The sequence below is a fragment of the Branchiostoma floridae genome, chromosome 3 (assembly GCF_000003815.2).
Source record: "Branchiostoma floridae strain S238N-H82 chromosome 3, Bfl_VNyyK, whole genome shotgun sequence".
In the NCBI taxonomy this organism is placed as follows: Eukaryota; Metazoa; Chordata; class Leptocardii; order Amphioxiformes; family Branchiostomatidae; genus Branchiostoma; species Branchiostoma floridae.
The window spans coordinates 22,295,082-22,307,601 of record NC_049981.1 but is presented as its reverse complement, the minus strand read 5'-3'; the positions used below and the strand labels follow the sequence as shown (position 1 = coordinate 22,307,601).

At 39.0% G+C, this 12,520-nt stretch overlaps 1 protein-coding gene across 7 annotated transcripts in view; it reads right to left on the bottom strand.

Moving 5' to 3' along the window:
* LOC118412696 (protein FAM13A-like) overlaps positions 1-12,520 on the bottom strand; it is a 61,359-nt gene that overhangs the window by 18,611 nt on the left and 30,228 nt on the right. For 6 of the 7 annotated variants that reach the window (XM_035815717.1, XM_035815718.1, XM_035815714.1 and 3 more), the window contains 8 exons: positions 11,584-11,623; positions 9,476-9,619; positions 8,700-8,832; positions 8,251-8,349; positions 6,970-7,088; positions 4,162-4,212; positions 3,025-3,069; positions 941-1,089 (listed from right to left, as the gene is read on the bottom strand). In XM_035815717.1, the coding sequence (XP_035671610.1) occupies positions 941-1,089; positions 3,025-3,069; positions 4,162-4,212; positions 6,970-7,088; positions 8,251-8,349; positions 8,700-8,832; positions 9,476-9,619; positions 11,584-11,623 (780 nt within the window). The remainder of the gene's footprint in view (positions 1-940; positions 1,090-3,024; positions 3,070-4,161; positions 4,213-6,969; positions 7,089-8,250; positions 8,350-8,699; positions 8,833-9,475; positions 9,620-11,583; positions 11,624-12,520) is intronic. The other variant, XM_035815720.1, reaches the window with a different exon arrangement.

Here is a 12,520-nt window from a genome sequence, read left to right as displayed (position 1 = left end):
CATCGTTTAAACTTCAACTCCCAAACAGAAGTCAGGTACCTACATGTATTTTTAAGCCTTGGTAGAGTGAGGATGTTGTGTTAGGTGCCTTACCCAAGGGCGCAACATGACATTAACATGACAGGATTTGAACCAAGGACCTTTAGGGCCAAACACCCCCGCAGTTATGCCAAACAACCCCATGTCATCTTAATATACATATCATGGACATGTCTAACATAAAAATTTCCCAAGTCAACATTGACTACATTCCCATGCAAGCATGTCATCATGTACCACATGCTAGCAAAGAGTTTGGCACTGAAGAATATCCCCAAGTTGTACATAAAGCTGCATGGATTAACATACTGTAAATTGAGAAATAAAGAATTTCACTGAGGTTTCATATTTGCTGTTTTCTCCACTGCAAAAAAAAATTCAACGTTGTGTTGATGCATACCGTAAAACATGCAACACTGCTATCAAGTCCTTTCCCTTCTCAAAATAAGTCTTTGCAAAGTCACAAATGGATTTTAAGTATACTACCTTGTAACAGAACAAGGGCTGTCTCCAAATTAGAAATTTTTCCGTCCCACTCATTGTTGGGAGCCCATGTTGTCGATTTTCCTTGTTAGCTTTTTTTAATGTTATTTTATGCTTTTGAAAGTCAACAGTTTTGTGTCATTCTTGAAATGGATGGGGTAAAATTATTTTCTGTCCCAACAAGCAAATTTTTGTCCCGGGATGGAAGGACGGGTCCTGGAGACAGAACTTTACCAAGACAATTGTCTCTTCACCATCTTTAGGTGAATCAAGCGGATCGTTGAGGCTGACGTCCACAGTTTCATGTCATTTTTTGGACGATTGGGGTAAAAGTATTTTCTGTCCCAACAAGCAAATTTCCATCCTAAGACGGAGGGACGGGTCCTTGAGGCAGCCCTGCGCAGACTTGTCTCCTCACCATCTTTAGGTGAATCTAGCGGATCGTTGAGGCTGACGTCCAGTCCTTGGAGAGTTGTGTCCAGTTCCACCTGGGCGCTTCCCTCCGAGCTGCTGCTGTTCCCAAACATGTGCTTGGTCACCGTCTCATGGATGGTCTGCTCCACTACCCTGTATAACACAGCGAAAAAATTGCAAAAATTGCCAAAAAGGCTGGAATAAAGATAAGGGCTAACACAAAACATAAAGAATAATATGCTTGAAAAAAGCGGACAACCACAATGTACCACAGACTGTGACTTTACAGTATCCGTACTGTTTTTGCAAAAATTGCCAAAAAGTCTGGAATAAAGATAAGGGCTAACACAAAACATGAAGAAAAATAAGTTTCCAGCTTGAAAAAAGTGGACAACCACCACAATGTACCACAGACTGTGACTATACAGTATTTTTACCTAACACCTGCACAAGGTCGAGCTAAGAACTTATAGACATGACCTTTAGCCTGCAGTATCACACAAGTCCAACCAACAGTCCAAGATCATTCTGAAGAATACGGTAAGTTAGAAAAAAGTAAACATAAGTACAGACTTGTCCCGGCCATTCTTAGTGTCCTTCTGACTCTCCAAAATACGTGACATACCCAACCACGGCTACCCTTGTTAACTGTATCCCGCTTCCAATGACTGGCATACAAAAGTCATGTAGTCTCTACCAGACTGACTACGCTGGCTACTATAGGGAGAACAATTTGCCAGGGGAGTTTTGCTACCAGAGGAGTCGGTCAGCCATGCAGGGAGGGGAAATATGAACCTAAGCATGGACTGACACCCCTGGCCAATTTCCCTATTTTTTGCCGAATTCTACAATCCCGGCACCCCTATAGGAAGGCCTGGTGGAGGCTAGCACAAATGTACATTCAGCATTTGTATGCTGGACTGCAAGTCTACAACCATCATGTATAATGCATCGCGCATGTTGGAAAATTTCCTCGCAATTATGTGTGTCTGCAATTTTGAATCTACATGAACGCATGATGTACTGTAGGCGTCTTGCAATGTTTGCGGTGGTTTTACCTCAACAGGCTTTGGCAGTGTCCTCTCCACCGCAAGTTCATGACAACGCCAATATAAATGTTCCAAAGAAACACTATAGTACAGTAACTGTACTTTAGAATACAAACTTAAAACATCCCAAGAAAACCTCCATCCCAATGCATTCATGCAGCAAAATTAGGTCCCCCATGAAAACATCATAATGTACAGCATCCTGGCCTAACACACTGTACTGGATGGTTCTGTTGGACATGTTCCAACATTATAATTCTATATATGTCAGCTAGACCAGTCCAGACTAGTTCATGCTGGTCGAATATAATTACCCACTATAACTACTATTATTGTAAAATCATGCCCAAGCATAATTATGCACATCCTGACTATCACAAATTCTTCTATCCAGCTTTCCCTACGATTATGAGATTACATGTATGCTTGTTCCAACATTATATCAGATTTTGTCAGCTAGACCAGTCCAGACTAGTTCATACTGGTCGAATATAATTACCCACTATTAGTATTACTACTACTGTAAAATTATGCCCAAGCATAATTATGTACATCCCGACTATTACAAATTCTTCTATCCGTCTTTACCTACAATTATGATATAATACTCAGCTCATGGTACGAACTCTGCAATGATCTTTTTACAATGCAGCATGTATATACATGTATCATGTAATCAATATTGGCACATATAACCTTGCTTGGCAATTGCACAATGGATTGCAAAACATTGCATCATTCACCAGTTCATGATGTAATAAGCAATTTTTAAACAAGTCATTGCAGTCACTGCACACAAATAATATTGCTTATAGGCAAAACATAGCAGTTTGAAAAAAATAATATATAAATTTACACAGATCAGTTTTCCTGCTCAACATTCAGTGGAAGTTACTAATACTTTCATATTGAATGAAATCATATTCTGTACACTTTTTCTCCATGTACATGTATAATGACTAGAATAGGATACTAAATAAGCATACAAGGTGAAAAGAAAGAAAAAAAGCAGACATCTACGTCAGAGATCGGCACTTACTCTTGCACAAACGAGCCAACAATGGGTGAGTATGTGGTGGCATCACTGAAGGAAAAAGAAAACAAATGGAAGTGCAACATTAATTTTCTGATTGTATAGTGCTGCAAGTCTTATCTCGAGAAAACACTGCATGTGTGAGACTCACAATGTGCATAAAGGAAAACATATCAAACAGCAGGACCACAAGATAAAAACAGTTACATGTACATGTAAGGTATTCTCCCCAGAGCTGTGCAGTCTGTCTCAGTCTTTTACACATGTTTTTGAGGCTTATCGTGTGTCCCACATTTTTCTTTCAGCTATTATTTTTGACACATTTCATGCATCTTCCCATTGGCAAAGAAAGAAAAATGCTGACTACTGCTAAAAAGACGTATAAAAGCCTCAAAATTATGAGTGAAACAGAGCTGAATACTACATCTTCTTGGAGATGAAGTGCATGTGCGTGCACGTAGTTGACAACTCCTACATTTTTCAAATTCTATGACCTAGCATAAACAAACATAAAAATTCCAAAATCAAAAAACCCTTTCCACAAACTCTACCAATAGCTGTTGAGAAATCTCTCTTAGGACTTCTAAAAATGAATTATTAAATCAAAACTACAAGGTTTAAAGTCTTGACAAGAATAAATTAAGATATCATTAATAATTATTGCATCTAGGTATGCCTTCAAATCATAAACAGGATACATATACAGAACATGTTTGACTGTAAACAACCATGATTCAGACATCTGATGAATATTTTACTACAGCATTACAGTTGTTCAATTCTAATTTCAAACACATTATAAGTGATGTATTATGCATATACTACTAACAAATACAATCAGCAAAGCAATCTTGCCTACAAATGACAAGTCAACAATGTAAGATGTTGAACAACATGAATTCCAAAAATTGCTCTGCTTAAATATTATAATTGCCAGGACAATCTGAACACCACAGCTTACTACCTATTAAATTATTAGATAATTTTGCCCATTCAATAAGCCTGCATTTTTCAGAACACTTTGTATTTCTAAATCTAATTGTATAGAATATGATTTTAACTATCTATACTGTACACATGATTATGTGCAGTGTATACTTAAGCTGGTGTGTTATACCGGCTATATTAGATACAGATACTAACCTGTCATAAACAAATGGAGAATCGCTCCTGTCATCCTCTATCGAGCTAGTGCTGCAAGAAACCAGAACGGGAAAAATCAGTGGGGTGAATTCATCAGAGCACAGCTCTCCGTTAATGCTACTTCCCGGCTTCATGCTGATTACCGGCCACAAATTATGTGATGCCAGCGGAGACTGGTAACCGAGACATGGCTGGTGGCGGTGTCAATTTACACCGGCAGTATTTCAGCCGGGGAAATATGTGGAGATGGCCTGACCGTGATCTACCTGGCCAGCACAAGGGATTTGTTTGTTCTACATCACATGCTTGGACAAGTCCACTAGCCCTATTGTCCCGGGTAAGTGCAGATCGGGAGTAAGTAAGATTGCTCCATGGAGTGAGATTTTCTTTCTTTATTTATTCTTTATTTCAGGTTAAAAAAAACAACATAGGTACACAAAAGATATATACATATACAATAAAACATCTATCTGTACAATAGGCCATAGCAGTTGCGGAAAAAAGTGTTTCTGTAGTCTGATTGTAGTACATGTCAGATTTTGATATACTTCTTACTTTTTACAGTCATTACATCAAGTAATGAATGGTCAACATAGAAAAATAGAGGCAATGATAAGAATTCCATTGCTGGAAGTGAAAATGCATATAAAAAAGACATTTGAATTTTGGGCAAGTGAAAAATTGGTTCGGGCAAGTAAATTTTTATGTGCTTACCCAATAGGACAAGACTTAGTGAATTTTAGAAAACATGTCCAACCCTGCAACACTCGTTTCTTCAGACGGGCTGTCTCCAGCTTTAAATTACTTTCCATACCTCTCATTGTTTGGGAGAAATTGTTGTTGGTTTTCCTTGTAAAATTTGTCATTTTAAGCTCATGAAAATACATTTTCATAAATCTTATATAGCGAAGGTCAGATTTTTGGGAAGGATGGTGTGAAAATGTTTTCCCAGGCCGGAGGAACGGGTCTTGGAGACAGCCATGGTCTGAGCTTTGAAAATAGGCAAAAAGGTGAATTAAACATTCTTGATTTTGTCTTTGATAACATTTAACTGTGCAGTATGTTTGCTTTTGAGTACTAGATATTATAATGAAGATTGTTGACTGTAAAATACACTGAAAGTGGGCGTGAATCCCCATACCAAATGAACGTGATTCTTGCACAGGCTTCAATTTCAAATAAAACCTCTCATGTTTCAAGCTCGGAATGAAGGAGGAGGGGGCATTCTGGGGCAACTCAATGAGAAAACTCAGACCTATCACAAATCAAGGATGGATCAAATGAACAGTCAACTTTGCCACAAATTTCATGATAGGTATAAATTACAGTGTAGCTGGCCTAAAGGGTATTTCTGCCCCGTATCTAGGGCAATGCATTCATGCAGTATCGTACACTTCATAAAGCCCGTCACACAGCAGTAAAATTGATTGGTCAGCGAGTCTGCAAGCTCTAAATGCTATTCTTGTGAGTACTACATGACGTACGTCTGATGTTCTGTCAACCATTGCAAAAATTTTAGAGATTTGCTGACAGTTAAACAATCCAAAATCAAGCTCCATCCAAAATCAAGCTCAGTCAAGTGGAAAGTAAACTTGAATCCCTGGGGATGTTCTCTACTCTAGTAGTCTGTCTGAAGTTCTGTCAATCACTGCAAAATTTTTAGGGATTTGCTGACATTTGCAGGTCCAAAATCCAGCTCCATCTAGTGTGATAGGGTAGATATTCAGGTGAAAAATAAACTTGCATCCCAGCAATGTTCAAATCTGGCAACCGTCTAGTATTAGTAATAAAAATATGACTGAAGCTCCTCCTCTCTGTGACGGGCGCAACAAAATATTTCTGAACATTTTATAAATCTTTTAAAGAACAAATTTCCAGATTGTACACCACTACACTGTACAGCTACAGCATGACACAGCAAGCATTCTGCCTTGCATTGTGTTGCTTTCATTGTTTTAACCATCAGCTTAGAAAATCAAGTTCTTGTGAACTCAAATCAATACAAACTGATGGATTGTGTTGTGATCAATTAACATTGTTAAATAAGTATTACGTGTACCTTGCAAATTGTGCATCGCAAAAAGCACTACTTCTTAATTTTCACCCTCTTGGATTCAAATTGAATTTTCCAGAAGACGCTATCCATGAAATCAAGTTTGCCTGGCCGAATAAAGGGTGAATAATGATGGTAGCAACTCGCAAGGTTACCGCTTGCGTCAGTCCAGCTGACTGATTTGCTAGGGGATCTAATTGGGATGTGGAAATTCCACAGTTTTAACTCATACATGGCCTACAGGAAGGCATTACCATTTGTACATGAATTGCTAGGCCTAGGGAAAAGAATGTTGTGTTTTCTGCTTCCCTAACTACTCTTATAAAAACCTGCCAACCCATGCCTTCTTCTTGGGGTGGGTGGGGGTTGGGCAATGGAGTCACATTGTTTCCAGTGAGTTTTTTATTCAGCCTGCTTCCTTTTCAAGCAAAATAAACTGTAAATAATCAAGGATAAATGTATCTACAGAATTGTAAACATTATGTACAAAATGAAAGTTTGAAAAGGTGTCTAATGATGGCCATTGTCAGCGGAATTTCAACAATTTTGGGGGCTACCCTGACCCATGTATGAAATGTTGTCATAGCAAATGATGTATGATCAATATCGTATGAGCTTTCCAAAAACATGGCATGGGATGCTTATCATCAAAAACAATAGACATATAATCAAGGAGAGTTTCACACTTCTTTTTTTGTGACCCACAGGGGTATTAAGTGTGTTGTGTCTGCAGTGGTACATGTACATGTACATACCTTGCCCTGAGATAATCCTTGCTGGTCCCAGCAGCGTCGACAATGTTTATCTGTACATTGTGGTTGCTGTCCTCATATTTGGCACTGTTGTAAACTTTTGGCTGGTCTTCAATTGCACCCTGAGAAACAAGGTAAAATCACACTTTAGCCTACATACATGTACATATAATGGACTTTGTTGATGCTTTCAACAAAGTGCTTTTTCAAAGCTACATGTAGTGCCTCTTGCAATGAAATGAAAGATAATCATTCTAAAGGTGCTGTAATGATGTGGCACTTCATGGCTCATTTCACCAAAATTTTCATAATACAATGATTTCAAAATCGACATGAAGAAATCTTCAAATTGAAGCAACGGCTGAATGTACAGCTGCATTAGTTTGAGTATAAACCTAATTTGCTTCTCAATAGCACTAATGCTCTCTATGTACATTAACATAGTTTTTAAGTATCTCATAATGGATTTTTGAATAATAATAATAGTACTTGTAAATGCAATTGTGTCAGTCACCATTTACCTTCTAAGTTCTATCCTTCAAAATCTATATAAAGTGAACATCTTTTACTTTAATTCTGAAAAGGTACAGTTAGAATTATGTCTATATGTGTACCAAAAACTGCATAAATCATATTTGATAAAGACATTAATATCATAAGAGATATAGCAAATAAAAAGATGGTGTGGATATATTTTCTGATCATGTTACTAGTGAGAGCTGAATTGGAAATTTATGATTTGATGCAAGTAGTGACAAAAGAGTGAAAGTCGGATTTCAAGCCATCGGATTTAGAACCCTTATATTCCATTAGGCCACACTGACTTAATTTTATGGATGACATCCATGCACGCACTGATTTTCGCCTGTTCTCAAAAAAATTGTGGCCTCGTGTTACACAACAGCATGCCTGGTTATATCAGAATTTCATGCTTGCCAGGGGATCTGCTCTCCGGGGTAAGAGGGCACATGGTCAGGGCATGGGGCTATAGCACTCTTGTTCAATCTTCAAACAAGAAAGGGCAATATAATCACAACTGAAATGGCGACAATTATCTCTTACAGGCTCACTAGAGGTGAACATAAAACAAACCAAGCCTAGGAAAGAATGGTCTGGATGTTTAGTCCCGTAGTTTAGCAGCTTCTTTTGCTGGATTGTTCTTTTTTTCGCCCCCTCACATTAGTTTTGGGGTGTCCCGAGGATGTCATCCATAAAATAAAGTCAGTGTGGCCTTTCGAAGCCCCCAAGGCCCTTGAAGCGCAGAGACAGAAGTGTGTCAACCACCTGGCCATTACGAGAAGCCTCCTCCTCTTCAGCCTTCCTTTTAAGGGCCTCTTTGTAAGTGGGGTTGGGCCTAGGGGGAGGGGTCTTCCGTTCCTTCACCTGGGCCACCATGCATGGGGACAGCCGAGCCAAAGAAGGATTAGAAACGCTGATAACGTCCACTTAATTTGCATATTTGGGACATCACAAAGCTAAATTGTCGAGCAGAAGCATGATTTTGAAGTGCAGCATTTAAAGAAAGATGAACAGGAAGGTGTCTTTGTCATGTTTAGATAGTTGACAACACAGGATGACGAAATATATAAGATAGACGTGTCAATCTAGATGTTTTTCATTAACAACTACTTGTAGAGAGAGAAAGAAAGGACTATTAGCCTGCTTTTAAGACAGACTATACCAAGAGCTATACTTAAAAATTAACGAGAAGCCTGCTAACGAACCAAACCCACCTGGATACACTTGGATGAATAAGGTGACGTTTCACCCTCCTCTAGAAGTAGTTCGTCGTAGTCGTCGATAAACCTCTTGACTATCTGGTTGGTGATGCCTTGTTCCCTCAGACCTGCTACACCGTCGGGACACCTGCAAGGGACATGCCAAAATCAGAGACGCCCTACCATGTATATGTACTAGTAACGGGGCTCGAAATACCACCTGCATATGCAGGTTAGTGCAGGTAATATTGGAGCTGTGCAGGTATTTCTGGTGTCTACCTGCACCTAACCTGTACTGGTCCATGTACTGGGTTTTATACATAAATGTCATATGATGTAGGTGTATGTGCATTGTAGCTGCATTGGCTGTTACCACCCAAGAAGTATAAAAGAAAAAGATAGCAATGGTTCCTGAACAATTTTAGTTTGATCCACAATTCCTAAGTTCAGAGTGGTGCAGGTAAAATTTGTCTGGTGCAGGTAATTTTCAACGTTACCTGCACCAGTGCAGGTATGCAGAAAAAAGCATTTCGAGCCGAGTAAAAAAAAAATGTTTTACATGTATATGATGATGATATGTAATTATATACTGTAAATGCAGAAATGTTTGCGGTGGCTTTATGTTCGCGGTTTCTACGTTACCAATTCACCACAAACTCAAATCCATCGCAAATATTTTTCCATAACAGTACGCGACTACAGTAGATGTGACTACGCGAACTAAAAACCATCGCTAACTACCATGAATCTGAATCCTCGCGAACTTAAATGCAATAGGAAAAGGTACGTACTTGAAGAGGTTGGGTCCGAAGACAATGGCCAACTGCATGGAGCCCATCTTGTTGGTGTCCTGCTGACAGGACACCCTGACGAGGAACTGGATAAGGTACTTCAGCAGGCAGAAGTGCTCTGGCGGCAGCTTGTCAATTAGAAGTCTGGGAACATACAATTACATACATGTAAATTATATTGTCATTGTCACTGTCATAAAACAAACGTGAGCATCCTGCTGACAGGACACCCTGACGAGGAACTGGATAAGGTACTTCAGCAGGCAGAAGTGCTCGGGTGGCAGCTTGTCAATTAGAAGTCTGGGAACATACAATTATATAAACGTGAGCATCCCGTTCTACTGACAGGACACCCTGACGAGGAACTGGATAAGGTACTTCAGCAGACAGGAGTGCTCTGGCGGTAGCTTGTCAATCAGTAGACTGAGAACAAACAGTCAATAAAATTATCATTACAAATGCGAGCATCTTGCAACAGTGACATTCAGACGTGAGCATCCCATTCAGAAGTCGGAATCAACTTGGCAACAGCGGAGTCGTGTGGCATAACAGTAAGCCGTTTGGCCCATAACCGGATCAGAGGATAAGTGTTCAGCTGGTGTGGTTATACCAGCTATGTAGATACGGATACACATGTCCTGGGTTCAGTCCTGTTGATATGCCACCGATTTTGATTCCTTGGGAAAGGCACTTAAATCTGTCTGCATATGCAGTTTATGCTGTTCAGTATAAAACCCAGTGTGTTACACCATGATGCAGTTTACTGATTATGCAATACTGGTACTGGTCAAGAGTAAAACTTAATGCTACTTTGCAACATCCTGGGACTATGCTATGTTGTTTTGACAAAAACTTGCTGGGTATTCACCAGGTCTTAATAGATAATTCCAAAATACCCGAAGGAAATAATTTCTCTTGACGTCAGAAATAGCTGAAGTTTAAACCAGACATCGGTTGTGCTGCTGTGCTGGTGTGTTATGACTTGATCTGGTTTACCGTGTATGCAATACTGGTACTGGTCAAAGTAAAACTTTGCTACATTTTGTATTTCACATAAGCACTTTGTAACATCCTGGGACTTATGTTGTTATGACAAAAACTTGCTGGGTATTTACCAGGTCTTACATGTAGGTCTTGATAAATAAGTCCAAAATACCCTTAGGAAATAATTTCTCATGACGTCAGAAATAGCTGAACTTTAAACCAGACATCGGAAAGGCAGCTTGTGCTGTTCTTTGGGATATCCTGGGACTATGCTATGTTGTTTCGACAAAAACTTGCTGGGAATTCACCAGGTCTTGGGTCTCAATAAATAATACCAATATACCTGAAGGAAATAATTTCTCATCACGTCAGAAATAGCTGAACTTTAAACCAGACATCCCTTGTGGAACAATGTTATCTCAGCAAAAGTACTAAAGTGGCTCGGAGATGTCAGGATTCTCGCCTTGCCCTTTTGGGCATGAAGGAATAAACACGATGACGTAGTTCTGTATCCGCCAGTCAGACTATCAGGGCACTACACTATGGCTGTGTGTCAGACTGATTTACGACGGTCAAAAACAACTCTGACATATTCAAAAGGTTGGAGGAGATTTTAATCATCTTCTGTTCAGTACCATTTCAATGATTTTTGTATAGCACGTAGTCTTGCTGGGCTTTATTTCAAACACCTAATTTTTGCATGCCGAAATTTAATCATTATTTTGATTTAATCAGGCTAAATTTAATACGCATCAATATATCATATATATTGGCCAGCATTAACTCTAGTAGACTGCAGCAATGAAACGGGTGTATGTTTATGACAATGTTAACAAAACAAATTTTCATACAAAAATCAAACAATATATACATGTACAATTTTTTATGTGGATTCCATGAAACAAAAGATGCTACTTTTACATATTGGCTATTCATTATGAATTTGAATTGGTGAGCTAGTAAAACTGTCATTGCCAAACGTCACACAGGACGACTTTCCACACCATTCACATCTAACTGTAACTGCCAATTGAAGCCTCCTAATAAAAAGGCCCCAAACTCTTTCATATAATTTACATACATCAATTATTATTGAATAAAAAAAAAGTGAAATGCAGCCTTACCGGAATTGTCGTCTACACTCCACCGGATCGTTCAGGAAATCTGCAACACAGAGAGAACAGGAATGAAGGACGCGTGGCACATCAAGTTTTGCCTGGCAACGCTAACCACGAAGCTGACCTGGCCACAACGATTCAGCAACAAGCACTGCAATAAAAACATGTAGCCCATGTGCAGAGAGGATATCAACAGTTACCGTAGTTTTTTCGAATAGCTGGGCAAAGGGGCCGTTGTATTCTTGCACGAATCAACACGCTGATGGCCAATTACAACTCTGAGTTCTAAACAAGCATGTAGCAGAGGACTACATATAAGGGTTTCCTTATCATTTGGGACATACCATTTTCTCCCACAAGGGGAGGAACACACAATATGTTCATTGCTATGTGAGGATTTTGCTTAACTTAAGCTTTGTTACACTGTTGAAATAATGAAAGGTATACTTATTTTATCAATGAAAAATTTCAACACGTTTTAAGTCAGATGCAAAAGCCAGTGCTGTCTTTATTTGTTCATCCCTCATTAAACATGGTTTATCCCACCTGTTTTGGTAATATGACAGAAAAGATAGGGCAATCACAGACATTGCAATTGACCCTTCCAAGAACAGGTCCAGACCAGTCTGCACTGGTGTACTGACTAAATATACAGTAAGGCGTGGGAGGTATTCAATTTCCTGATACACAATCATCATATACCAGAAGTCGTGCCATAATAATATGAAAATGCACTGTACTTAATCTGTAATCTTCTGTAATAAGTAATGATATTAGATAACTAGAGTTCGGCGACCTCATACCTCCATGAAAATTTAGAGCTTTCGTAAATTTCATGCAATTGACTAACACATAAACTTGACTTGACTATAGAAGTCAATTACATAAGTAGTGACAAATGTTAGCTCTTGAATATCATATCTCTAACCAAAGTTACAGGCTT